Raw genomic sequence first — 27,309 nt, forward strand, 5'->3', positions numbered from 1 at the left:
ACATAATACTAGAACAGTAGCTGAGAGCCCACATCTAATCTGCAAGTTGTAGGGAAGAGAGAGAAAGAGACTGGGTCTGGAATTTGCTTTTGAAGCCTCAATGCCCAGCCCTACAAAGCCACAGGCACTCCAATAAAGCCATACATCCTAATCCTTACCAGAAAGTTTTACTAACTGGGAACCAAGCATATAAACATATGGGCCTACAAGGCCATTCTCATTCAAACCACAACAGGTAATAAGAATCAGCTACTTCTTATGGACTTTGGGCATTAAAAAATAAAAAAAAAATTCAATTCACAATTGAAATGAGTTTCATATTTCATTGTGTATTAATTTATATTTGTATTTGTTTATGTATGTGTGTGTTTCAGGCCAGAACTATTTGATTGGAATAGTGTGGTTTCCCAGCAGTCAGCCACACAAAGACTGGAACATGCCTTCAACATCGCCAAATGTCAGTTAGGCATAGAAAAGCTTCTTGATCCTGAAGGTTGGTGCATTTCTGGACTACCTTAATTTTTAGTATAGTTTGCCTTTATTATTTTCTGTCTCACTCAGACTTGACAGTTACATATAGTAAACACAAACTAAAAAAATTATGCAGAACGAGGCCCTGTCTAAAAAAAAAAAATGTAGAAAGTTATATACTTTAATGCTTTCCTGTGTTCTAAGAATATAGAAAGTGATAGTGTCTATCTAATATTACAAATTCACACATAAATATAGTTCTCAATATACAAAATTTTAAGACTGAAGTTTAAAACTTTGTGAGGGCTAAGAGGAGAACAAAATCAAACAAAAACTTGGCACTATATGTAACTCATGGTTGGCGCATACTATATTGAGCAGCATTTATTACAAATAATTACAAATAGATATTTAATTATTCTACAAAGAGATTAGATAGATAACTCAGGTGTAACTAATTAATTACTCTTGCAATTTTTGTTCATATGCTTCCTAAAAGGCAATATGGTTTATTTATTATTTAAATCAGGATGCATACATCTGCACTGCTTCTATTAGAAGTTGTCACTTTGGGAGGTCCTGAAGTTGATGGTTACTTATTTTCGGCTTCATTAGCTGGTAGACAGAATTGTAGCATTTATATTTTTTATTATATTACCCTTAAATAACTTAAATATTTGTCACTGAAGCTACAAATCCATACCTTCTGGACACCTGAATTAGCTGCATAATGATTTCTTAACTTCTGCTTTTCGGGTAACCAATGAGGTACTTTCATATTACGCCAAATTTGTGAAACTAGTTTGTTATCTCTTTCCTGAGGCATTACCACACTTTTAGAAATTTGAGAAGCAAAATTAGTGTGTTCTTAAATGTAACCGAAATTGATACTTGGGAAGAAACTGAAGAATAATAGAAATGTATAATTAATTGTTTTTTGAAGTATTACATTATTTCTCAAACAGGAAGTGGTGTTGGTGATAGGTTACTTTCTGAAAAACCTGAGAAGTGATTCAAAAGATCACATTTAACTGGTAAATTTATTATCAGTCAAAGCCTAGTCTTAATTGTTTCAGATATGAAACTTGTTTATCAGAGCTCATCTTGTAGTTCCTTATAATTAATCACGAATATGCTCAGAAAATGATATTCTCAGGTGAGATGGTACAATAGGTAACTTACATGCGGCCAAGCCTGAGGACTCGAGTTCAAACCTCAGTACCTGCAAGATAGAAGGAGAGAACACACTCTGATATGTTGTGCTCTGACCGCTATATGTTTTGGAATGTGTGTACTCATGTGTACATGCATGCATTTGTACACACACACACACGCACACACACACACACCATAGAAATGTGTTTTTTAATTTATTTATTCTATGTGTCTTTTACAACATGTATCTTAATCCCATTCATTTCCTTATCATTTTGCATCTGCCCTCGGCCCCTGCACATACCCAAATAAAACAAGATTTAAGAGAAAAAAGGGAATAGAATTAAAAAAGGGGAAACTTAAAAATATCATCATGGAAGCTGCAGTGTGACACAGGGAGTCACTCTGTGAACCCCTTTGTCCATATAACTTTACTTGTAAGTGTTCATTGCAAAGAGTCATTGGTCTGGTTCAAGGCCTCTGGTTTCTACTATCCTACTGGTGCTGGGACCTTGCTAGGGTTCTTCCTGGATATCCTGTTGTTGCCCTGTGTTGTGGAGATTCTGCAGCCTTGGTTCTGCAGGTCAGGTCCCTTCATGTGTTCCAGCAGATCATAGATGGGGTGGATGGTGGGGCAGGCCAAGTTATATGCTTGGGTTTGGGCCTGGGCAGCTGTAGGATTGGTCTACCAGATGTGAAATGGAGAAAACTCTCCTATGCTTACAGCTTTGAGTCTGGCTCACCCACCCTTGTACTAATAGGCTTGGCCCTATTGCGCTGCCCTGGCAAGGTGCAGGACCTTCTCTCCTGAGTGTTGCAGCTGGTGGGGGTCAGGAATAGTTATTCCAGCCTTGTGACCACAGGCCTAGCTCTGCCAGCTGCCCCAGACATTGACTAGTATGGAGGAGAAGGGCAACTCTCCTCTGCCCATGCCACCACAAGGCAGATGGGTAATGGGGACAACTCTCCCATGCTCACAGTTTCAAGCCTGGCTCATTCATACCTGTGCTAACAGGATTGGCTATATTGTGCTTCCCCAGAGAGGTATATGGCCTACTCTCCTGAACGTTGCAGCTGGTGGGGATCAGGGATAGTTCTCTTATGAACACAAGGCCAGCTCTCCCACCTGCTTCAGGCATTGATGGGCAGGCAGGAGGGCATCATTTCCCTGCCCATGCTACCACAAGAAAAATGAGAAGTGGGGAGAGCTCTCCCATGCTCACAATTTTGGGGATGGCTTACCCATACCTGTGCTGTCCTGGAGGGGTTCAGGGCCTGCTCTTCTAAGTGTTAAAGCTGGTGGGGATCAAGGAGAGCTCTCCCACACTTATGATCACTGGGCCAGCACTTGCACCTGCCCCAGGTGTTGCTGGGTGAGGGGGATAGGGAAGCTGTCCCCACCAATGCTGCCATCAGACAGATGGGTAATGGGGACAGCTTTCCCATGGTCACAATTTCAAGGCTGGCTTTCCCACATGTGTGCTCACAGTGTTGACTCTATTGTGCTGCCCTGGCATGGTGCAGGACCAGTTCTCCTGGGTGTTGTAGCTGGTGGGAGTCAGGGATAACTCTCCCACTCTTATGACCACAGGGCTTGCTCTCCCACCTGCCACAGGCCACGCTTCCACAATACAGATGAGAAATGTGGAGAACTCTGCCATGCTCACAACTTTTGGGCTAGCTCACCCACACCTGAGCTGAAAGGGATGGCTCTATTTTGCTGCCCTGGTGAGGTGTAGGGCCTGCTCTCCTGAGTGTTGCTGCTGGTGTGGATCAGGGATAGCTCTCCTGTTCTTATGACCACAGGGTCAGCCCTACCACCTGCGCCAGAGGTTGATAGGTGTGTGTGTGGGGCGGGGCGGGGCAGGAGGGCAGCTCTTCCCTACCCATGCCACCACCAAAGAGATGGGCAATGGGGACAACTCTTCCATGCTCACAGTTTTGGGGCTGGCTAACCCACTCCTATTCTAACAGGGTTGGCTCTATCGTGTTACCTTTGCTAAGTGCAGGGCCTGCTTTTCTGAGTGTTGCAGGTTGTGGGAAGCAAGGGCAGCACTCCCACGCTTGTTACCTCAGGGTCAATTCTCTTTGGACTGCCAACTCTCGAGTAATGACACAGACTTCTTAATAATTATGAAAGCTTGGCCGTAGCTTAAGCTTTTTTTCCAACTAGCTCTTAAACCTGAAATTAACTTATTTATATTAATCTACACTCTGCCACATTTCTCATTACCTTTCCTCCATACTGTACATCTCACTCCCCCACCTCCTGTGTCTGCCTGGCAAATACCAGCTGTCTTCTTCACAGAGTTCCTATCTCTTCCTGGAAGTCCTCCCTGTTCTCTCCTGTCTAGCTATTGGCTGTTCAGCTCTTTATTAAACCAATCATAGTAAAACCTGAACACATCTTCACACAGTTATCAAATAGCCTGCAACACAAATACATGAGCCTAAGGGAAACAATTATCTTTTAAACCAGTACAATTAGTGTCCTGGCCCTCATATGCTCATGGCCCTTTCATGATCTAAAATGGCTTTGGTCCAAATTTAAAAGATCCCATAGTATTCAATAGTTTATATATTGTTCTAAAATACAAAGTAAATTCTAAGACTGAAAGTGATGTCTTAATTGTGACTCTATGGAAAAAATAAACATACACACACACACACACACACACACACACACAAACACACACACACACACACTTCCTGAATACAAAAAGAAATAAAAGGAGGATATGATTGCTTCTAAGGGGTGGAGGCTTTTATTATAGTTATAAAGAAGAAAATAGGCAGAGGCAGAAACATCTAAAAGAGTCCAAAGTGGACATAATAGGCCAACTAAGCCAAGCCATGTGAGGAGAGGTGGGAGGGCAAAAGGGAGGGCCAGGATCTAAGAGGCCAGGAGGCCAAGGGGCCAAAAGAGCTGTGTAACCAAAATGACTGAGTTATGTAGGAGTCAGAGAAGCTGGATGAAAGGAAAGTCCAGCCTCTTGGATGGAGAAGTTTAGCGAATGGGGTGGGGTATTCCAACCAGTAGGACCCTGTAACAGGTATAAACTGAGGGATATTGAGAAAACCTGGTGGTCAGTGTCATCTTTGATATGCTAACAGGCACCTCAGTTAGCCCTTTGTCCTTGGTTTGAGTCTAACACTTTCAATATACAATGGCATAGTATATACATTCCGATTCCAAAATGAAGGTATGGGAGCTTAGTGAAGAAATATTAGAACAAAGCAAGAGCAAAATGGAGGGAGTAAAACACTAAATCCTGTAGCTGCATACCTGATACTTGATGTTTCAGTTTTAAAGGGCTTAGATGGTTCCAACCCTACAGCTTTACTACTGCAAACACACATCTCTTTCTTGGGATGGTTCCATTGTCTGTATGCATGTCTCACTGCCAGATGTTTCACAGCTCCAACATCTTCAACATCTTGGGGTCTCCAGTGAAACAGTGTTGTTTTAAAATATGTGGCACTGTTACTCCATGAAAAGGTCATGAGACATGACAAAACTTAGTATCAGACCTTTATTAGGAGGAGGTGGGGATGGAAGAAAGTAACCAGGCCTGGGGGAGACACATGTGCAGGAAGAGATAGATAGATAGTGGGGGAGGAGAGAACAGAGAGAAGAGAGGAGGAGTCTGTGTCCAGCTTTTTAAGGATTCCTGTGCACATGTGCAGGTGGGCTTATGGAGCTATACTATACATGCACTGTTTGCGTGACCATGCTGTGTGCATTTTCATGGACACACAGCACACTGATGATGTAAGATGTAAGACTCCTTGCTTAGCTACTGAACTGCACATGTGTGGTCATATAGCTGGAGTGGCAGAATCCTAACATTCCAGACTTTTACTTATTACAAAAAAGTGGGTGAACAGGAATAGGGGTGTCGTTTCTCCTGGAAAAACTGCTTGGTGGGCGTTCGCTGACTCTTGTATGGGTAGGGAAGGGAGCTTCCAAGGTAGACAGGTGTCCTAGGATGGTGGGCTATCATCTGTTGCCTTGGAGCTGTTCATCTTTCTTGACTTGGCACTCTGGCTGCTTGTGTCTGACAGGATGCTGGTGAGACAGAGAAAAGCTTAGAAGAAAAAAAAATTATTATTATTATTATTATTATTATTATTATTATTATTATTATTATTATTATTTCCTTTGGGAGGTTCCCAGGGTGATAGAGGGTGTCCCAAGACCAGGAAAGTTTGGGTTTGGCCCTTATCTGAAGTAGATCTGACCTGTCCAGATGGATTTAAGCTGGTTTCTGGAGTTTAGAAAAAATTTAAACATATTAAGAAGCAGCCATGAGAAAATTAAAGTCTCGGGCTAGTGACCATTGTAGTGTTTAGTACTTTGCTTATATTGGTTAGTGTTAATGAGAGAGAGAGAGAGAGGAAGAGAGAGAGAGAGAGAGAGAGAGAGAGAGAGAGAGAGAGAGAGAGAGAGAGAGATTGGAACATGTTTTTAATTTTTACCTGAGATAAGCCTTATCAGAGACAGATTATTTTAAGGCACCTGTTTCCTTTATTAGTTTAGCATCCAGGAGATACAGGTGATCAATTGCTGAGAGCATTTAACAGTAATAGATTGTTATATTAAAGCCTGTTTTTCCAGAGCCCAGACACTTTTGGGTCTGGGGGTATAAATACCTTTTGATTGTTACTGTCCCTTACCACCTGGGTATATATTTGATGGTCCTTGGACTCTGGCTCTATGGTGATCCTGTAACAATTAGCTGAGTAGTTAATTAGAAGAGGGAACCAGGAAGAGAAAAGCTTGTGGGGTGAGACTTCATTTTTCTGGAATTGGGGACAAGGCAGTGGATCCTGATGTCCTCTGGAACTTGAGAGAGAGCAGGGCCCTGTCTGTGTCACTGTACATGAGAAGGAGAAGTGCTTCTAACTAGTCTGGAGTGAGGCACATGGAGGGAGCAAATGAAATAAAAGCTCCTACCTTAGCTAGAAAATCTCTTCCCATTAAGTAACCCTGAAAGTACAATTAAGTCTGATGAGGTGCATAAGGTTGTCCCCCTACCACGGCAATAGGGAAGTGACAAAGAGAGGTGGGACCCCAAAACTCCCTCAGGACTGATTAAGTGGCTCGGTGTCCAACAGGAAGGAAACAGATTGCCCCATGTTGCATCTTGGTTTCCCTGTGAGCCTGTGGCCAAGCTTAGAAGGTCAAATGGAGGTCTTAGTTTGATGCTCCCATGCCATTGGGTGCATGGGGGCAGTCAGCTGACCACTTATCTCTCTAGGTGGCACTTTGAACAAGGCTCAATTGATGGCCCAGCAGGGCATGCACTAGCCCATGTGGCCTTCTAAAACAGGGACCTGGAAGCCCTTATGCAGCTGCTCGGATAGCATATGCCAACATTTGGCAATTCTGTTTATGGGCTTTCTCATCTATCTCATGGTACACCTTAAATGCCACAGCTGAAACTTCTACCTGTGGGATCAAGAGCCTTGTTCTCCAGATGCTTAAGAGTAGCCCTAGTTTCAGAAAGCTCTGGGAGGCAAGAGACAGATTTTTTTTTTTGATAGTTTGATAGTTTGGTGTTTTGAGGACAGCTTTAGGAAGACCCACCAGGAGGTAGGCTGTAAACTGATCTCTGGCTAGAGAGCCATCCAGATTATTATGATCCCAATGTGGATCTTGATCATAAACTTATTTGCATGCATCCTACCCTCCTTCCAGACCTGTCTGTGCTTAGCGGCACATCCGGTACCAGAGAACAGAGCGGAGGTCAGATGGGAAGAGATTGTTTGGATTCAGAGATTAATCAAGTTTAGGAATCCATGTGATCAGGAGAGAGAGAATCAGAAAGGGAGGGTTCAGAGCTTTAGGGAGGGTTCAGAGCTTAGGTAAAAGCGTGGGGATAAGGTAAGTCTTTTCATTTGCCCATTCGTTGGCAAAAGTTAGATAATTCCTGTGAAATATCAGCATTCAAGCAGCTGTTACATGGCCAAATTTATTGGTATCTGGAGATATTTAAGGCATTTATCAAAGGAACGAGTGGAACCAAGAGGTGGAAGCCTCCATGTCCCATGACTGCAGCTGAGAAGAAAAAAAATAAAAATTAAACAAACAGGATCCCAGGCTCCCACCTCAGGCATCTCTGAGGCTAGGTAATCTGTTAACTGGCATAAATTAACAGCACAAGTTACCTGAACCGTCATCACAGAAGGGGCAAGGGCTGAGAGGCATACGTACCAGGAGGACTCCCCAGGAGTCCAGAAAGCATTCAATACTTCATCAAGAGAGAATGTGTCATGGTCTGCAGCTGAGGACCCCCCCTACCCCAGTTGTCCCGTGCAAGAAATATATCTCAGGCTACAGTCGCGGGAAATAGCAAGGGATAAGAAAGGGAAAAACTCACCAACCTTAGTGGCTGGTGTGTTGTGAGGAGCAGTCCTGGTGGCTGGGCAAATAAAACTTGGTACAGGGTCCTGGACACAGAGCCCTGGACGCAGAGTGCCAGGAGAGCCTGTCTCGTCACAGCACCAATGTTGTTTTTAAAAATGATAAGTGGTGCTGGTTACTGGGCGAAAAGGTCATGAGACACTATGAAACCCAGTACCAAAGCTTTATTAGGAGGAGGTGGGGGCAGAAGAGAGTAACCTGGCCTGGGGGAGACACACATGCAGGAAGAGAGAGGGAGAGAGAGAGAGAGAGAGAGAGAGAGAGAGAGAGAGAGAGAGAGAGAGAGAGAGGGAGGGAGGGAAGGAGAGAGAGAGTGGAGGAGGAGAGAACAGAGAGAAGAGAGGAGGAGTCTGTGTCCGGCTATTTAAGGATTCCCATGCACATGCTCAGATGGGTTTATGGAGCTATGCCATGCATGTGCTGGTTGTGTGAACACACTGCACGCATTTGCACTATCACTCAGCACACTGATGATGTAAGATGTAAGACCCCTTACTTTGCTACTGAACTGCACATGTGCAGTCATACAGCTGGAGGAGTGACAGAATCCTAACACACAGGCTTCACCATCCCAGGTTCATACAATAGTCTCCCGGTCTCTTCTTGGTAACTCAAGCTCTGACACACATTAGTTTGCCTCATCTGCTCTCTGAAAGTGTGAAGGAATAATCTTCATCCTGCTTATATGCTCATATTTTGCATATTTTATGCCCTCAATTCCAAACTGAGTAAACAAAACTGTCAAGTTCTGGTGACAGCTTGGAATGCACCTTAATCCCCTTGAATCACATTAGCAGCATATTTATATCCTGTTGCTCTCTAAGAGGTTGAAATACCATCTAGGCCTTCTCCTTGTACAAGTTGAAAGCTTTGATGGGTGGGGTCTTACCCTGGGTCATTGTTCCCATGTAGAGGAGGAGACTTCTCTTCAATAGTGCTGATCTCTTTAACAACTACAGCCTCTATTTTATCACATGCCTTAAGGACAATCTTAAGCTTCCTAGTGCTCCTTTCTTCTTTAAGCTGAACATTTCTGGCTCTCTTTCACTGTAGATTTGCATAAGAATAACCAGTAAAAACTATATTATAGACTCAGTGCTATTACTGTCTTAAAATTTTCTCTGACAAAGAAATGACTCTATTACTTATTAACTTAGCCTCAGCCAATTTATTATAATATGAGCAGAAGGCAGCCAGCTATATTCTTTCGCAAACTACACCACAATAGCCTCTACCCCAGTTGTGAATAGAAGAGACCATGATTTTGTTTACCTCTGAAACCTCGGAAATTAGCAAAAACTCCACTTCCTGGTACTAACTAATTTTCTGTACTGGTTACTTCTCTGTTGCTGTAATAAAACACCATGACCAGAAGCAGCTAGAGGAAAAATATTTAATTTGGCTTATCATTTCATAGAGCTAGAATCTATCACAGAGGAGAAGGCATGGCTTGGCTGTAGGAACAGGAAACTGGTATCACATTTCCCTTCCATACAGAAAGCATAGAGGCAGAGAGTAGGGGGTATGTGCTGAGACAAACAGGAACAGACAGACAGAGGCAGACAAAGAGGGGAGGAATTGGGGTGAAACTATAAACACTGAATGCCCATCACCCATGGCATATTGCCTTCATTAAGGCTCCATCTCTTAAAGGTCCTATAACCTCTCCAAACAGACCCAGCAACTGGGGACTACATGTTCAAGCCATGCATTTAAGGGACATATTTATCACTGAAACCACCACAAGAACATAGTCCCAATCTAATTTGATGACTGTCTATTATTTCTCTTGATGAACGAAATCCTTCAGTATTATTTTGTCAGATTAACTTTATTTGAAATGTTTCTTTTTCTTTGATGAATTAATATCTGTGCACAGATTCCTATAACACTCTTTACTATATCTCTAGATAATCACCCACCCTCCTCTCTCAGATTTTTTTTGGTTTTTCGAGACAGGGTTTCTCTGTGTAGCTTTGCGCCTTTCCTGGAACTCACTTGGTAGCCCAGGCTGGCCTCGAACTCACAGAGATCCGCCTGGCTCTGCCTCCCGAATGCTGGGATTAAAGGCGTGCGCCACCACCGCCCGGCCCTCTCTCAGATTTTAGCTGTACTGGAGATAGTGTATTAATTTTATGGGGTAATTTTTTTTAGTAAAAGAATGAATTCATTCACTATTGATGCATTGATATTTATTTATGTGTTTTCTCTCCCGCCATTGGGGTAGAGGGGAGAGGTATAATGAAAACATGCAGTTCAAAAACAGGATAAGAGCCATAGTGTATCAATTTCAAGAGTACATTTGCTAATGATGTTTTTAAATAAATTTTCATGTAGTGGTCAGTTTGTATTATCTTAGATGTATAGTCCAATTATTTTTGTTTGTGCCCTGTACTCTCAAAAAATTGTAACTCTGGATTAAAATAGATCTTTTATGTAGACTGTGTTGTATGGTAGAGCACTTTTCTGGCATGCAGCACAGCCTATATTTGCCTGCTCACAACTGCATTCATAATAATGAAAATTATAATGAACAACATAAGTCTTTTTCTATTTAAAATGATAATATACCTTTTGATCTCTTTGTCTTTGTAAATTAGTACTATAAAGATTTTTAGATGTACATTCACATTGTAATCAGAAGAAAAATTAACCAACGTGTAGCTACAGAAAGGAAGTTATGTGCCTTATGTCTTTTTAATTATATAATATTCTCTGACATAGTTAATCCTAATTGGAACATGTTTGTTGAAATATTCATTGCTCTTAGTAGAACTGTGATAATACTTTGAAGATGAGCAATTCAAGGTCAACCAAATATAATGAGAAATATGGTCTGATTCATTTAAACTGCTCCTGATTATAGTCCTATCTGGTAAATAAAGTCATAGTTGTGAAAATGCTTTCTCTTTATGGATTTCTCCAACAACAGACTCCTTCTAATTTTAACAGCGTATGTGTTATAAGTAGGGTTATTCAAGTTTCTATATGGTCATCCAAAAGCTGAGGATTTCACTTAATTCATATTTTATGTTTTAGTTGTCTTTTCTTTGCTTGCTACTGTGATAAGACGGTATCTAAATATGTGTTATAATTTAGTGTTCAGCATTTTTCAAGAAATTATATAAATTATTTTGGAAAAATAAGTCATATAAATTTTTGCTTGATTCTTATTCACAAAGACAGAGTAACATCTTTAAGAATTGCATACTTAAAATACCTCTTTCAGTGAATCTAAATGGAGATTAATATAATTCTTTCACATCATATATAATAACTTCCCCTGCAAACTTTATAAGTTTAATTAACCAAGTATTGGTATTTTAAGTTATGCATGAATAATACCAGGTTTTCTCTATAGAATTGTTTTCATTTCATATCTATCATGTCCCTTGAGAGGCTAATGAAGCATATGTCTTTTTATTGGATTGATTTGTAAATAAAAAGTTATTAAAGCATTGGAGGTTTTCACATATTGTCTATATAGACTTTGGTATACTTTATTTGGCCTTAACTGGTGTTTTGGTTTATTTTTCAGTGGAACTGCCTTTTATAATAAGTATCAGTAGACATTTTCATAAATAATTTCATGAGCTCTTTCTAGTGTGTTTAAATGTTAACATATGCAAAATAAGTATATCTAGTGTAACATTATTTAATAATTTATGCATTTTTGCTCACAGATGTAAAAGATTTTTATCCTTCAAAATATATCCTGTTGTGAACCTGAAAATTCACTTTCTTTCTTGATTTCTCTTTAATGTATACATAGCAATGCACCTTGGGAGTCATATACATTCTTTCCTTTTCTGATTTTCCCAGCCCAAAGCTTTTCCTTGTGGAGGACAATGTGAAGACATTCTTCAAAGGAATAATAAAAAATCAGTGATAAAATACTATTGTTTTTGTTAACTTTTGTGCATTATTGTAAAAAGTTACTTCCGTTTCAGATAAGCAATATGATATGGAGATACTCTTACTTTTTTACCAGTGTAACTCTAAGATGAATAACAACAACAAAATAACATTACAGTTAAATTTAGATATCAGCAACAACAAATACCTAAGGCATTGGCAATCATTTTCCTATCTGCTAAATGACATTTACAAACCAATTAGAGTTAACTTTTAATGCACTCCATTTTGTCTTCAGGAGGATGGTAACACGGAATCTATTTTCAGCCTGTTAATTCATCTGTCACTCTGACTTGTTTTAAAAGTCTTTCTAAGAATTGCCTCAATTAGAACGTTTTACTACTGAAATGAATGGTCTTAGGCTTACCCGTGCATAATATGTTCTTTTTCTTTAAAAAATATTCAAGGAAAAATATAACATTTGTTATCAGAGAAAGGAATTGTCTTGGTCCTCTTGTACTGACTTTGATAACAATTATTTGAGCAAGTGTCAATTTTATTTTGTTCTATCTTTGTTGTTACGATCACATTTTTATAATGTAATGACTAGTCCTGCTGAGAGTATTTAGTGATAAGCTGTAATTATCTAAACCTAAATTCCAAAATTTTCGTAAGAGCAATTGTTAGTCCAATTGCTCTACTACAAAAAATAGAAGTGCCATCATCCCTTTATATAGACATGGTAACATCAATGTGACCTCCCCACTCTTTGGGCTGGAGATCACTTTTTCCAGGGTTACTTTTTAAAAAGAACTATTTCCTAATTTTAGTCTATAGTGAGTTGAAATTGGAATGGAAACTTGAGATATATCAGACTTTCATGAGCCAAGGAGAGGGCTGTGTTAGAAGATTTATTGTCCCCATCTCATTTGTTTATAGTAAATTCAACATAACCCTTTAGGAAAGGAATTTAGAAATTTCTGTGTTAACAATTTAAATACTATACACCTTTTGCATTACTAACAGCAGAGACTGGAGTGGATGAATAATGAGACTAGAAAAACTGATAGGTGGTGTAGAAATCCAGAGAAATTTGATTACTATTCTTTTTTTATATTATTATTATTATTATTATTATTATTTTAATTTTATAATTTAATTTAATTTTACATATCAGCCATGGATTCCCTTGTCCTCCCCCCTCCCAACCCCACCCCAACCTTCCCCCCAGCCCACCCCCCATTCCCATCTCCTCCAGGGCAAAGACTCCCCTGGGGATTGAGTTCAACCTGGTAGATTCTTATCTGCACATATCTGGACCAAGGGCACTGAATGAAATAGCCTTGACTACTTTAATTTTTATCCTGAAAGTTAATTTTGTTTTAACAGTTTTCTTATTCACGGCTAAACATATTGCGTAGCTAAGCTTGACTATTCACTGACACGTTAGTGCAACTGAATTAAAGAAGAATGTATAAGACTATCTAGTGGCATCCTCAGATCCTTCAATACCTTCATGAAAATAAATGAACAAATCTTTAAAAAATTAAGAGATGGAACTTCCTATATGAAGGGATATATAAGAAAACTAAAATAAATTCTCCATTGATGAAAATATAAATACTTTAATTATAAAGATATGGATAGATATTTTAATAGTGGGATGGAGGTGATATATTAATATTAAGATATTAATATAACCATCTCCTGTTTCCTGTTAAAAAATTCTTGTCACTATAGAAATGAAAATAAATAGATATGTTAAATAATACTTCCGAAATTGTAGGAGCAATAGGACAGGGGAAGAGAGAGCGTGTCCTTTTGATGTCCTCTCTTCCACATTAGTATGTTCAGATGCCATAAACACAGTATTTTCAGAGCATTTTGAACCAAATACTAGTAAAATGAGGCTATTTTTTTCTTATCTATTTTGATTGTTTGGATGACTGAAATAATTGTTTGTAACTATCCTATATTCACCCATCTAGATACCAAAGATATCTACAAAGAACCATGTGTAGCAGGAATCTTAAAATTCTTATTAATAAAAACAAACCTGGGGCCAGTTATTGGGGTGAACGCTGGAAGATCAGAGAAGCAGAACAAGCCACAGCCACCTCACCTCGCCAATTCATTCCTCAGATGAGTCTGTTTCCTCAGACTGAAAGCTTCTCAGTCCTCATCCAGAATGAATCTCAGCTGAACTGTGCTGCTCAAAGCCTAAAAGCTTAACCAGCCAAAAGCTTCTAGTTTCTGGTCCTCACACCTTATATATCTTTCTGTTTTCTGCCTCACTCCCTGGGATTAAAGGCTCACTTTCTGGGATTAAATGTGTGAGTCACCATGTCTGGCTGTTTCCAATGTGGCCTTGAACTCACAGAGATCCAGAGGGATTTCTGCCTCTGGAATGCTAGGATTAAAGGTGTGAGTGCCACCATTTTCTAGCCTTTGTATCTAGTGGCTGTTCTGTCTCTGACCCCAGATAAGTTTATTAAGGTGCACAATATTTTGGGAAACACAATACCACCACAACCATGTAGAATACATATGTGTGTGTGTGTGTGTATATATATATATATATATATATATATATATATATATATATATATATATATATGTGCATAACTTGAATTTAGCTTTTATACCCAAATTATATGTTTTCTTTAAACTCTATCATTTTCTTTTTATGTTATATAATAATTTTTACTTTATGGAAAATAATCAACTTATAGTTTCTACATTTTCTAAGAGATGATTTGTAAAAATACAATGGATCTTATATTTAAACACTGACTTTTTCCATAGGATTTAAAGAACTTAAATAATGAATAATCTAATCATGTGATTAAGTTTTACAATGTGGATTAGGTCCTAATGTCTAAATTGCTAGAGACATTTGAATAGTATTCAGGAATCACTTGTCAGTTAATATATCAGAAATATATTCTAGGTCTATGTAATCAAAACAAATTTAATTTGAATTAAAAATATGATACCTATATTTAAATATAATAATAATAAATACAACTAGGAACTACCAGTACTGGATGACAGCTTTTTTGCATTGAATGTCAAGATATTTGATCAAAAGAAGTTTGTGATATTGTTGCAGGAAGCATAGTAGATAAAATAATTTTGACTTTTGTATTTTATTTCAGTAAAACTCAGCTATGAAGAAATGAGTAAAATGTGCATAAGTTTGAGCTGTTAAAGTTCTATAGATTCATAGTTCATATCTATATTTTTAATTTAAGTCAATGATAATGTTGCAAAGCAAACATACATTAATGACAATTGAAATATCTTATTTCATTACTAGAAAATGGAATTAACTATTTTAGTAAGTAATCATAAGAGATATTACAAAGTTTGCAAATGAGTATCTGAACACTTTAAAAACCTAGTATTTAGAAAATAATTTTCATAGTGACATGTATGTTTTTTAGGTAAATTTGGCCTTAACGAATAGCTTTTTTTTTTTTTTTTTGGTTTTTCAAGACAGGATTTCTCTGTGTAGCTTTGCGCCTTTCTTGGAACTCGCTTTGGAGACCAGGCTGGCCTTGAACTCACAGAGATCTGCCTGCCTCTGCCTCCCGAGTGCTGGGATTAAAGGCGTGCACTACCACCACCACTGCCCAGCAAAGAATAGCTTTTATCTGAAATACATCTTCAATTTATCATCAGCAATAGAAATTCATATATACAAAGTTCTTCTTGGGTAAAGAGAATTTAAATTCAAACATGAAAGCCATCTTGTAGATTACACATATTTTGGCCTGTTGTACATAGAAATTTCAGAGTAATTAATATATGAATGGAAAAAAATTAGGCTTAAAGGGCTTTATATAACCAAGATTGCAATGAATAAGTATCTATGTGAGATCAAATCTTGGTTCATCTCTTTTTAAACTTGAAGTTAGATCTAACAGGAATATCTAATAATACTACATGGGAGAGAATATATTTTGACTGTTTCAATGGTCTGAGGTAGAATTCTGGCACTCCAGTTTTCCAAATCATACCAAGGAAAAATATCATGTAGCTAAGATGACAAACAACCACAAATAGAACATTTTTCTATGAGATATTTCTTTTAAAAGAATAAAATCAAGAATCCATTGTCTAAAGGTTTGTTCATACCTGTAGTGCTTTCTTCTTTGAGGGTTGTCTGAGCATTCAGATCAAACCTTCAATTTCTAGAACATTGCTGTTTCTTAGTCCTGTTGGTAATGAGAAATAGTTTACCCATTGCATAAAATAAATACATACTATCTGTCATATAAGTGCTCACCAAAATTTCTCTTCAGCATTAGCTCATCTCCTGACTGTCCAACTCTGTTCATTTCTCATCTCCTTTTCTCCCTGCCCTTCTCTCCTCTCTCCCAGTTCTTCCTTCATACATGTCTCCCTCCTTCCACTGCTCCATCACTGTGTTTCTTATTTCCAGACCTATTTATGATAGAATTGTACTTTCATTCTAACTCTCATACTACTAAAAAAGTAAGGAGAGCTGGGTGTAAAAGTGATACCTGGCTTTGTTCTTCTTTTAAAAGTTCATTCCCACCATGATATTAATATTGTAGGTTTTTGTCATTAGGAGTTACATACTCCTTTCTCAACTAGTATAAATATCTCTCATTCACATGACTGATAAATAATTATTTGCACAGAAGTACTTCTTTTAATAACTAAGGGGATAATAAAGGTGGAATTAAACAATTCAAAATAGCAATAAGTTTCAGGTGATAAGATTGTGATTCCATTAATTCATGTAAAGTAATCAAACAACTCACTCAACTTCATGGGCTAGCATATTAATATCATAAACAGATTGGCTTCAATAACAGTCCATTTGCCTAAGGTGCTTATTGCTAAGCAGTTTGTTTGCCAACTGAAGACATGATTTCTAGTGACAGGTGAAAGGAAGAAATGGACTAAAAAACCAAACAAAATAACTAAAAGTTTCATATTTAAAGCTCCTAATTCTGACTGATACACAAATGAACTTTTGCAGAATTCATTTCAGATTCACACACGTGCATGGGCGCCTGCAGGTTTGAGAATGACACTCACAAATGCTAAATCTAACACAATTAATCACATCCAACTAAATAAAAAGAGCTCTTTAAACTATTTAAGTCAACATTTACAAGAGAAATTTGATTCAATATCTTAAACTTTTGGGAGATATAGGAAAACTGCTTTTCTATAAAGATAATATACATTGCCAATAAAATATATCAGAGGGCATTTACTTATAAAACTTACAAAACTGTTTGATTGGAACATTTGTTTTTATTAGCTTTCTGTTCTTTAATGGATGAGACCTTCTCCGGGCTCTTCAAAGATGATTAAATTTGCACTCCAAACACATGGATGAGCTCAGGGAATTTTATTTTTCAACATGAGTCACTATGTCTGCTTTGATGCTTGGATCAGAAATCTCCTAAATAATAATGTTGTCTTTAAATTACCTTAAATTGCCAATTCAGATACATTTAAACATGTATAAAATGAAATCTCAGTACTACTTGCAATCGAATAATCCACAAATTTGGTAATGAAAACATTTCAAGTATAACATTAATGTACATTGTGTCTCAATATAAACTGTAAATGAATTTATATACAATATTCTGTTTGATTACCTTGTATTCCTCAAAGAAATGATCATCTGAACCTCTATCATCCTAAAGATATCTTTTCATAGTTTTTCCTGGACCAGAATGTGGACGTTTCATCAATTAAATCAGTTCTTCAAAACATATATATATATATATATATATATATATATATATATATATATATCCTGATTCTCAATTATGATCTTCTGGAAATTTCAGTCCATTGTGATGACATGTTTTTATACTGTAGAAAGATATCATAAAATATTTAACACATTTGTAACTTCTCATCCAAAGTCAAATTTATTCTCATAATATTCCACAATTAATGCAAGAGGCTGCTTCCTGTTAGTCCTGCTTTTATTCTCTATATACCCCTGTTCCTTTTTTATTAACAGAATTATATTTACACAGTTCAGGGTCCTAGCACTTACTGGTCCAACTGGTTAGAATGCTTTGCTGCTATCTTTCTATTTTTCATAGCTGAACCCTAGACAAATTTCGTGCTTTGTGGATTTGACTATTATAAATTAGCATGTTTTTCTTATCTTAATTATAAACATAAACCAGTCTATCAGTTATTTTATATTATTGCATATTTCATCTATTGGATTAAAAGTCCAATTTTTCCTTAATTCTCCAAAATTGTGTTCTTAGTACCTAATACATATCTTAGGAATGAAAATACATATCTTAGTTTTTTCTATCTATCTATCTACCTACCTATCTATCTATCTATCTATCTATCTATCTATCTATCTATCTATCTTTCAATCATATATCTATTTGACTATTTGTTTTTGTGGTTGCAGATTGAAGTCAGGACCCTGAACAAGCTAGGCAAGAACTTTGATACTCACTATATGCCACCCACCTTCAATTTTATCATTAGTGGAAAGTATGGTCTGACTAATGATCTGGCTTATAATTGAAATTTTCTCAAAAATTATATTTTTCACTCATATATAATTGATTAAAATAGTATTATCCTTTAAATTGACTGTTGCTACTTAGTATTATTTAATTAATATTAATGCAATTAAGATTAGGCAGAGAGCAATAATACACTTTGCTCTTTTAAAAATGTTTTATTTTGGTTTTTTTGTGTGTGTGTTTTTTTTTGTGTGTGTATGCATAGGTGTACATGTGTATTCTCATGCCACAGTGTACATGTGAAAGTCAGAGGACATAGCAAGAGTCTAACCTCTATTTTAGCATTCTGGTACTACTTAACTGACAACACATATGAACACTAAGAGTGGTGAGATGTCACCTGAGGTGTCTAGCCATTCTTTGAGAAGGATATTATGTTTAGGGGCTGAATGGAATGCAGACCACAGACATGGAAAACCCATAGAGACAAAGAGGTATATAAAGTATATATATTCATGTATTTTCCTCAAAGGGGTATCAGTTGTTCTTTATCCATACTACGAAATCTGAAATATTATTCCTTGTATTTAAGATAGGTTGGTCACTTAAATACAGAAGTCAAGGCATATTGTATGCCCATGCATGCACACATACCAGCATGCATCTGTCTGTATGCATGTATGTGTGTGTATATACATTAACATGTATTCCTATCCACTCATGTGCATACCTTTTCAGTGAATGAAGAAGTGACATAAGCCAAAACTTGGCTTCAGGAGAATAAAAGAGTCACATTCTAAAGAACTATGATGGTAAGATATTCACAGTGCAAGAGTTATTGCTATGTTGTGTTCACTAAATTGTTCTATTACCAATAAGAACTCAAGAGTCAAATATTGGGGTGAATACCCTATGAATCAAAGAAGCAGAGGAGGAGTGGCTAGCTGACCTCCCCTTTCTTACCAGAGACCCAGCCAGCGCCTCTTCTCTCCACATGTCCAATATTGAAGAGCACACAAATCCCAAGTCCCTTCCATCTCCTTCCTTTCACCTTCCCTATCCATACTCCTGGCATCTCTATGGCTAGTTCTAGTCAGGTAGTTGATAGCTCTGCCCCAATTCAACGTTAACTTTATTAACACAGTCTACAAGTGTCACAGTGTGATCAAATATCCTGCAACAAACTATCTATTCTTTTACAAACAAGGCTAATACTGCTTGCAATGTTCCAAATTCATATGACTTATTTAGAAGAATGCAAGAACATTTCATCATTATATTAGGCAATGGCATGTGCATAAAGGTTTTAGTGTTCAGAAGTAGTTATATTATTTATTTTTGAGCATTTCATTTTTATCTAAAATGCTGATTATCACACACTGTTTAATAAAATGTTAACTGAGTAAAAAACATATTGATGTTTCCCATGTTTCACTTTGATTATCAAGGAAATAAGTCTTAATCCTGAAGTAAGAATATATTTTGCTGTATTTTCCAATACTGTGTATTCCTAATGCTGTACTTCTGGCTTTTGATACATTTACAAATAATTGTGAATTATACAATTAACTAATAAAAGATAATCATATACAGTGACCACTCATATTCACAGTTGAATTGTTCAAGTGCCTGTCCTTTTAAAAATTCATTAAGAATATATGTAATGAAACACATCCATATTCACCCCTGTTTCATGCCTTCAACTCTCTTTTATCCCTTCAGCAGATCCCTCTGCTAACCCCATGTATTTTGGGGGTTGGGTAACCCACTAATTCTGAATAGTTCTGAGTGTGCCATGGAGCCATCCATTGGAACATGGTATCAGTGGCCCTACTGCAAAAGGAGAATGATTTTCCCTCCCCTAGCAGCTGTCAACTGAAAATAGGTTTACATCTAGTGGTGGAAATTCATGAGCTCCTTCCCTGTCCATGATAGAATTTAAGCTGGATAGAATTCCTGTATATCCCCTGCAGGTGACCAGAACCAACAGTACGTTAATGAGCGCATGGCCATGTTGTGTCCAGAAGATAGCATTTCAAACCATTTCTTCCCACTCTATTTCTTTCAAGTATTTCCACTTCCTATTCCACACTGTTCCCTGAGCCTTGACATTTATGAAGATGCCTTTTGGAGGGCTGAGTACTCACTGTCACTTATTCCCAGCACTTTTATCAGTTGTAAGTATCTTCATTCACTGCTGCCCACTGCAAAAGGAAGCTATCTGACCAAGTTTGAGAGAAGCACATATCTATGGGCATGAACTTAAGTGTTGGGAATTCAATTTGACAGTATGTCCTTTTGGCAAAATACAATATTATAATCTATCCAAGGGCCCATGACCTCCCTGACCCTAGAAGTTTGACCAGATTTAGAATACTAGCCATAAATTTTCTCCTGTGGAGCCAGCCTAAACACTATTAGAATGTGGTTGGTTACCACATAATAGCAATGCTACTATTACACCAAGAGGCATATCTTAACCTGGAAGGTTAGTATTATAGCATGCATGGACTATTGATAGCTAAAAACATGGATGTCCTCTCTTATCTAGCAGACTACATTGCACCTTCTGGCACTATGAAAATTAACCACAAAGGAAGAAGTTTCCTCATTGTATTGAGGTTGATTTGTCTGTTTCTTGTAACTGAAAAGTGTGTTGTGTCTTCAGGAATAAAGTCTTACTAGGTAATGATGGTGGGTATATAAGGGAAATGACCATAGCTTGTGCTATTTTGGAGAACTCTAGTGTCTCCTAGGCCAATAAATCATAAATATGTATCATATGTCCTATACTGAGATTTTCATAAATCCGTTCCTTCAGGAAATAGCATTCTCTGCCTATATAGATAGAGTACTTCATTTGAAATCTTCTGGGAAAAAATGATACAGTAAAATTAATTTACTGATTAATAGGTTTCCATAAGGTATTTTCACTCATCCTTAGCTCTAGTTAGCCTAATAACCTGCCCCCTTTTCTTTCTCACTCCACCCCATAATCTCTTATATGCTTAATTCCCAGTATCTCCTCACAATTCTTATTTCATCATTTGTCTTGTCCTGTCCCCTATATGGCCTATAAAAGCCATAAAATACACACAAAGGAGAACTATAGCCCTTCTTATGTTTCAATTTATACTAGAAAGAAGTATGTCAGATTTCTTACCTACTAGCAGATAAAGACATCATATGAAGACACTGAATGTGGGAGAACTTGTTACAATAACATTTCAATGTGAACCTTCTATAGGGGTTTCCGCTACCTAGATCCTTGGCTTAGCTTTTTTTATTTACTGTACTAGCACTTGAGCTTTGGGGTTATTTAAACTCTACTTCGAAGTGGGGCTAAGAACGATTTCTATTGAGTTCAGAAGTTAAATACAGGAGGCACAATGTAAGAATCTTTTCTCTTAACCCTAGATCCAAATCCTGATTTCTTTTGCCAGGACATGTAAAGAAAATAATGGTTGGCAATATGACACTCTCCTCTCTTCAAGACAAATTATCCATTATCATTTTTAGCTAATAGGGTCATATGGTTATGAAATCAGTACACAATAATTTATATATCCTGGGGTGTTCCATTTTAGCTAATAGTATCAATCAGCTCACAAGTCAATATTGGATCACCTTATGCTCAAGGCTCTGCCATTCCTTTGATAGTAGTGTTCAAAGGCACATGCCATTTTGGAATTCTTACTGGGATCACTTCCTATATGACTAAACATATAGGAATGTTTGCACATGTAACTGCATCAGTATGTGCCCACAAACATGTTAGCACCCAAAACTGAGCATCAGTATGTACAAAAATAATTCTAATTCTACAATTAAAAGTAAAATGTAATCTATAAACTACAACTCCTCTCTAGAAAGTAACTGTTTTCCCCCATATGATAGGTCTTTCTATGAGGGTGGAAAACATTTGACTTTTTAAAAGAAGAATGTGAAATTTATTCTTTGCCAAAAACTGTCAGTGCTAATTAGAAACTTAAAGGTTTGGCCAAAAGAAAGGGATAATCCATTCCAAAATTTAAAATGTCTTTATTTCTATTGGCAAACTGCTTTGCTGAAGTCCTGAATTTCAGGATTCTCTTTTTAGCTATTCTAATTTTCCCCATCTGAAAGGAAATGCCGTCTTCGTCAAATAAGTGAAGAATAGCAATAATGTTACAGAGAACAAAGAATCTTCAGGATTCTTAACTGTTTTAGGGAATGTTTTCTGTGAGTTCACACTTGTTATTTATTTTTTAACCAAATAATAACCTAAACCATTTATTGTTTACAACAAATTAGATGTTATCCTGAGTATTTTAAGCATGTTTGTTCATTAATTTCCAAGCTCAGAAGGGTTATCTTTCCCTAAAAATGCCAACTGAACAGTGTGGAACTTCCAGTGCAGTCTGTGCCCCCAGATGGAAGCTTCTGACCTGAATAAATTAATAATGCTGAAAAATAGAGTGACCTAGAAATCTAGCTAATCTTTTCAGCACTCGTTTTTAATTGGGATAGTCCAATTACCCAGATAAGTATGGCACTTGTTGCTTACCTTTAATGGCTTAAAAATAAAAGAGACAGAAATTTATGGTGCTAGATATTCCTCATGCCCTATAAAACTGACTAAACCTTTTCACAATCCATTTGAATCTTTTCCCTTTATCAGCAAATAAAACGCACTATAATGGTTCTTATAATTTCATGCTATCATCGCTTTACTTTTTAGCCATAAAACATCAAATTCCATGCAAAAGCAAAATTTTAGTTGGATGAATTCAATTACTTTGTTTACATAATTAAGCATTTGTGAAGATCGATTGTTTTGTTAAGAGGTTTCATAACTAAGAAAGCTTAGGAACAAATTCTTCATTTTACTTGAAGCAATTTATTCTTCATTAGTAAGTACACCACCTCAAAAAAGCACTCTGAAAGAATACATCTAGATTACCTTAAATGTGCTCAGAAGTTGTGTTTCAGTGTAATTTGCTTGAGATTAAAAAGCTTCAAAGCAGAAGCTTCTGAACTGTTCTGTTTCTCTTAAGCATATGACTTGCATACAGGCTCAGTAAAGTTCATTATATTATTTATTATAATGCCACAATACATGAATTGAACACTTGGCTTGTTTTTATCCCAAGTGTAAAACTCAAATCTGTTAGCTCTTTGATATAAAGAATTTGAGAGTTCCTTAGTTTTTATAGCTTCATGTTTTGTGCATATTATTGCTCAGTTTTGGTGTTAAGGTATGTCTAGATGTACATGTATGTGTACGAATGTCTAGTACATTTCCCAATTTCATCTTAAACAGCTATTTCTATTTTCCTAGACATTTTATCTATCTTTCTGTACATAATAATTTATTTTCTGTCATTCAGGATGGCCCAGATATCAGAATTTTATATAATGGAATTATAACTGAAGGCCAGAGAGGTAATAAGTGTGGAATTAAAGTATAAATAGAAATGTAAGCCAAAGAGATTATGGAAATATACCCAATTCAGACTTTTAAACATATATATGCAAATTTCCCTGATTTGTTCATTATGTAAACATTCATGTGTTGAAATATCAGACTGCACCACAAAAATATGTATAGATATTATGTGTCAATTACAAATGAAAATTTAAAAGATAATTTACTATGGGGAGAAATTTAAATATTCTGAACATAGAGGCTGTAAATTGGCAAACAGTTTTGTAGAAATAAAATAGGCTCAGGAGATGAGTGAATAGGTAAAACACTTGATGAGTAAGCACGAGAACCTGACTTTGTAAAGCTGGATATGATAGCATTATCTGTATTCCCAGGGGTCCTGTGGTGAGATGGACGGTTGAGACAAGTATGTATGCAAGCAGCCCCAGACAAAAAGACCTGGTCTCAAACAAATGTAAAGTGTATATTCACACTTAAAGTTGTCCTCTGACCTCCACCCACATGCTGTGTGGCATGCTTACACTCATGTATACTTACATGTACATATGCAATACACACAATATTAACAAAGAGAAAGCAGATTGATGGAAGAAGAGAGGGAAGGACTGTGGGTATGTGTAAAGAAAGGAAGGAAGAAGAAATATAACTGGATATATCATATACATACATATATATATATATATATATATATATATATATAACTATTAAGACATTTTCTATTTATTTTAAATACCAACCACAGATGCCCTCTCCTTCCTCCTCCCACCCCCCAGCTTTATCCCCCATCCCACCCCCTATTCTCACCTCCTCTAATTCAAGGCCTTCCATGAGGATTCAGCAGAGCCTGAGACACTCAGTTGAGGCAGGTCGAAGCCCCTTCCCCCTGCACCAAGGCTGTGTAAGGTGTCCCTCCATAGGTAGTGTGCTCCTAAAAGCCCACTCATGCCCTAGAGATGGGTCCTGATCCCACTGCCAGAGAGCCAACTTGATATGTCTTGTGCTGAGGGCAAACAGTAAGTTTTCTCTCTACCCTAGTTTCAGTTTATGAGTAAATATTTTAGAAATACCCACAAAAATGTTTGTCACAGAAAGTTAAACTTAATTGTTGCATTAAGACAGATTTCACAGAACATTCATAGCCTTTAAAAGAACCCATACCAAGGAAAGACAATGAAAGTATTTGAGGGGTCTAGTTAGATAATCATATATTAATAATTATCTAGATAGAGAATGAACAGACATGACAGTCTGTACTGTTTTCTTGTAATATGTGTGGCTGAAAGAGTTGTCACCTGTTTGAGCTCAAACAAGCTACATTTCACTTAGTCTAAATCCTTTCAGAGAAGGATTGCGTCAGACTTCACAGGTACTATTCCAATATGACATGGAATTGCCATCCACTACATGCCTTTTTTTAGATTATTTTATTTTAACTCTTTTGGATACAGGCATGGATTAACAATCGAGCAATTAGTTCACATACACAAGGACAAACTGTTCTCAGCTCATATAGTCCCTGTTTGTTTACATACCTCTTTACATGTAAAAGCATACTTTAAATCTTGGTTCTACCAGTCGTGGACTACAATCTATATTTGTAACTAACACATAATGTAACAACACTTACAATTGGGGCATAACCTGTTTCTTTTTCTGCTTTCTCATTTGTACAACATGGTTAGTTATAATGAGTTCAAAATACTTATAATAAGGTACAGAGCAAAGGCTCAATATTGTTATTCATTCTGTGTTTTTGATCTTAGCCATTCTGATAGGTGCAAGATGGAATCTCAGAGTTGTTTGATTTGTATTTCCCTGATGGCTAAGGATATTGAACATTTCTTTAAGTGTATCTCTGCCATTTGAGACTCTTCTGTTAAGAATTCCCTATTTAGGTCTGTACCCCATTTTTCAATTTGATTTTTGATGTCTAGTTTCTTGAGTTCTTTATATATTTTGGAGATCAGGCCTCTGTTGAATGTAGGGTTGGTGAAGATCTTTTTTCATTCTGTAGGTGGCTGATTTTGTCCTATTGACAGTGTCCTTTGCCTTACAGAATTCTTTTAATTTATTGAAATCCTGTTTATTAATTTGTTGATATTAGTGTCTATGTTACTGGTGTTCTATTCAGAAATTGCCTCCTGTGCCAGCACATACAAAGCCATTCCCCATTTTCTCTTCTATCAGGTTCATAGTAACTGGGTTTTTGTTGAGGTCTTTGATCCACTTGGACTTGAGCTTTGTTCATGGTGATGAATCTGTTTGCCTTCTTTTACATGGCTATATCCAGTTATACCAACACCATTTTTTGAAGATGCTTTCTTATATCCATTGTATAATTTTGGCTTCTTTGTCAAAAATCAAGTGTCCATAAGCATATGTCTGGGTCTTCAATTAAATTACATTAATCAATGTGTCTATTTTTATATCACAACATCCTGTTTTTATTACTATATCACTGTAGTGGCGCTTGAGATCATGGATGGTGATGCCTCTGCAAGTTCTTTTATGGTACAGGATTGTTTTAGCTATCCTGGTGTAATGAGTCATTTTTCCCACCAGACAACTCTCAAATAATGATATGGTGACTTCTTATTAATTATGAAAACTTGACCAAAGGCTTAGGCTTGTTTCTATCTAGCTCTTATAACTTAAATTAACCCATTAGTATTAATCTACGTTCTATCATGTGGCATTACCTCTCTTCCATCTTCTGCTTCCTGTTTCTGCTGTGTTTCCTGGCATCTCCTGAGCATCTTCATTCCTCCTCCTCTTCCTTTCTCTTCGCAGAAATCCCTCCTATACCTGCTGCTTAGCTATTGGCCATTCAGATTTTTATTACAACTATCACAACAATACATCTTTACACAGTGTACAAATGTTCCACACCATTTCTCCCTTTTTGTCTAAACAAGAAGGAAAGGATTTTACTCTAACATAGTAAAACTATATACAATAAGAACAATTATCAGGCATCAATTACACTCACAACATACAGTCTATTTGTAGTTGTCAAATTTGGAGAAAATATTATGTTTTCTATTTTATCTTAGTGAGTCCAAAGTTTTGTACATAAACTACTTCTTATCATAACTTCTATTGCCATCCTAAATATATCTTTTTAGACCTTAAAACATTTTTTAGATAAACAACTTAAGCTTTTATGTCTCTTAAACTTATACATTTTATATCTTTTATGTAAGTTTCTTCTCTGAATTTCAAAACAAGGGAAACTGTAACCATATTTAGTCTTTAATACATCAAAGACCCGAGAAGGATATAATATTACCCAAGTAAACAGGAGGTACAGTGCAAGCAACTTCCAAAACTGTAGAAATTAAAGAAACATTTGGATACCTAAACAGTCACCCAAGGTTCCTCTGCAAAGTCCTGGCATTCATCTTTGGAATACAGGTTGAGAATATCTGACAGACTTTTTTGTGAAGCAGGAATTTTGAAGGACTGTCCTACCTTGT

The 27,309-nt window shown here is 36.9% G+C and overlaps 1 protein-coding gene across 8 annotated transcripts in view; it reads left to right on the forward strand.

Moving 5' to 3' along the window:
- Dmd (dystrophin) overlaps nt 1-27,309 on the forward strand; it is a 2,092,376-nt gene that overhangs the window by 468,522 nt on the left and 1,596,545 nt on the right. For all 8 annotated transcript variants that reach the window (XM_059250112.1, XM_059250109.1, XM_059250111.1 and 5 more), the window contains exon 7: nt 375-493. In XM_059250112.1, coding sequence (XP_059106095.1) covers nt 375-493 — 119 coding nt within the window. The remainder of the gene's footprint in view (nt 1-374; nt 494-27,309) is intronic.

The sequence above is a fragment of the Peromyscus eremicus genome, chromosome X (genome assembly GCF_949786415.1).
Source record: "Peromyscus eremicus chromosome X, PerEre_H2_v1, whole genome shotgun sequence".
NCBI classification, from domain to species: domain Eukaryota; kingdom Metazoa; phylum Chordata; class Mammalia; order Rodentia; family Cricetidae; genus Peromyscus; species Peromyscus eremicus.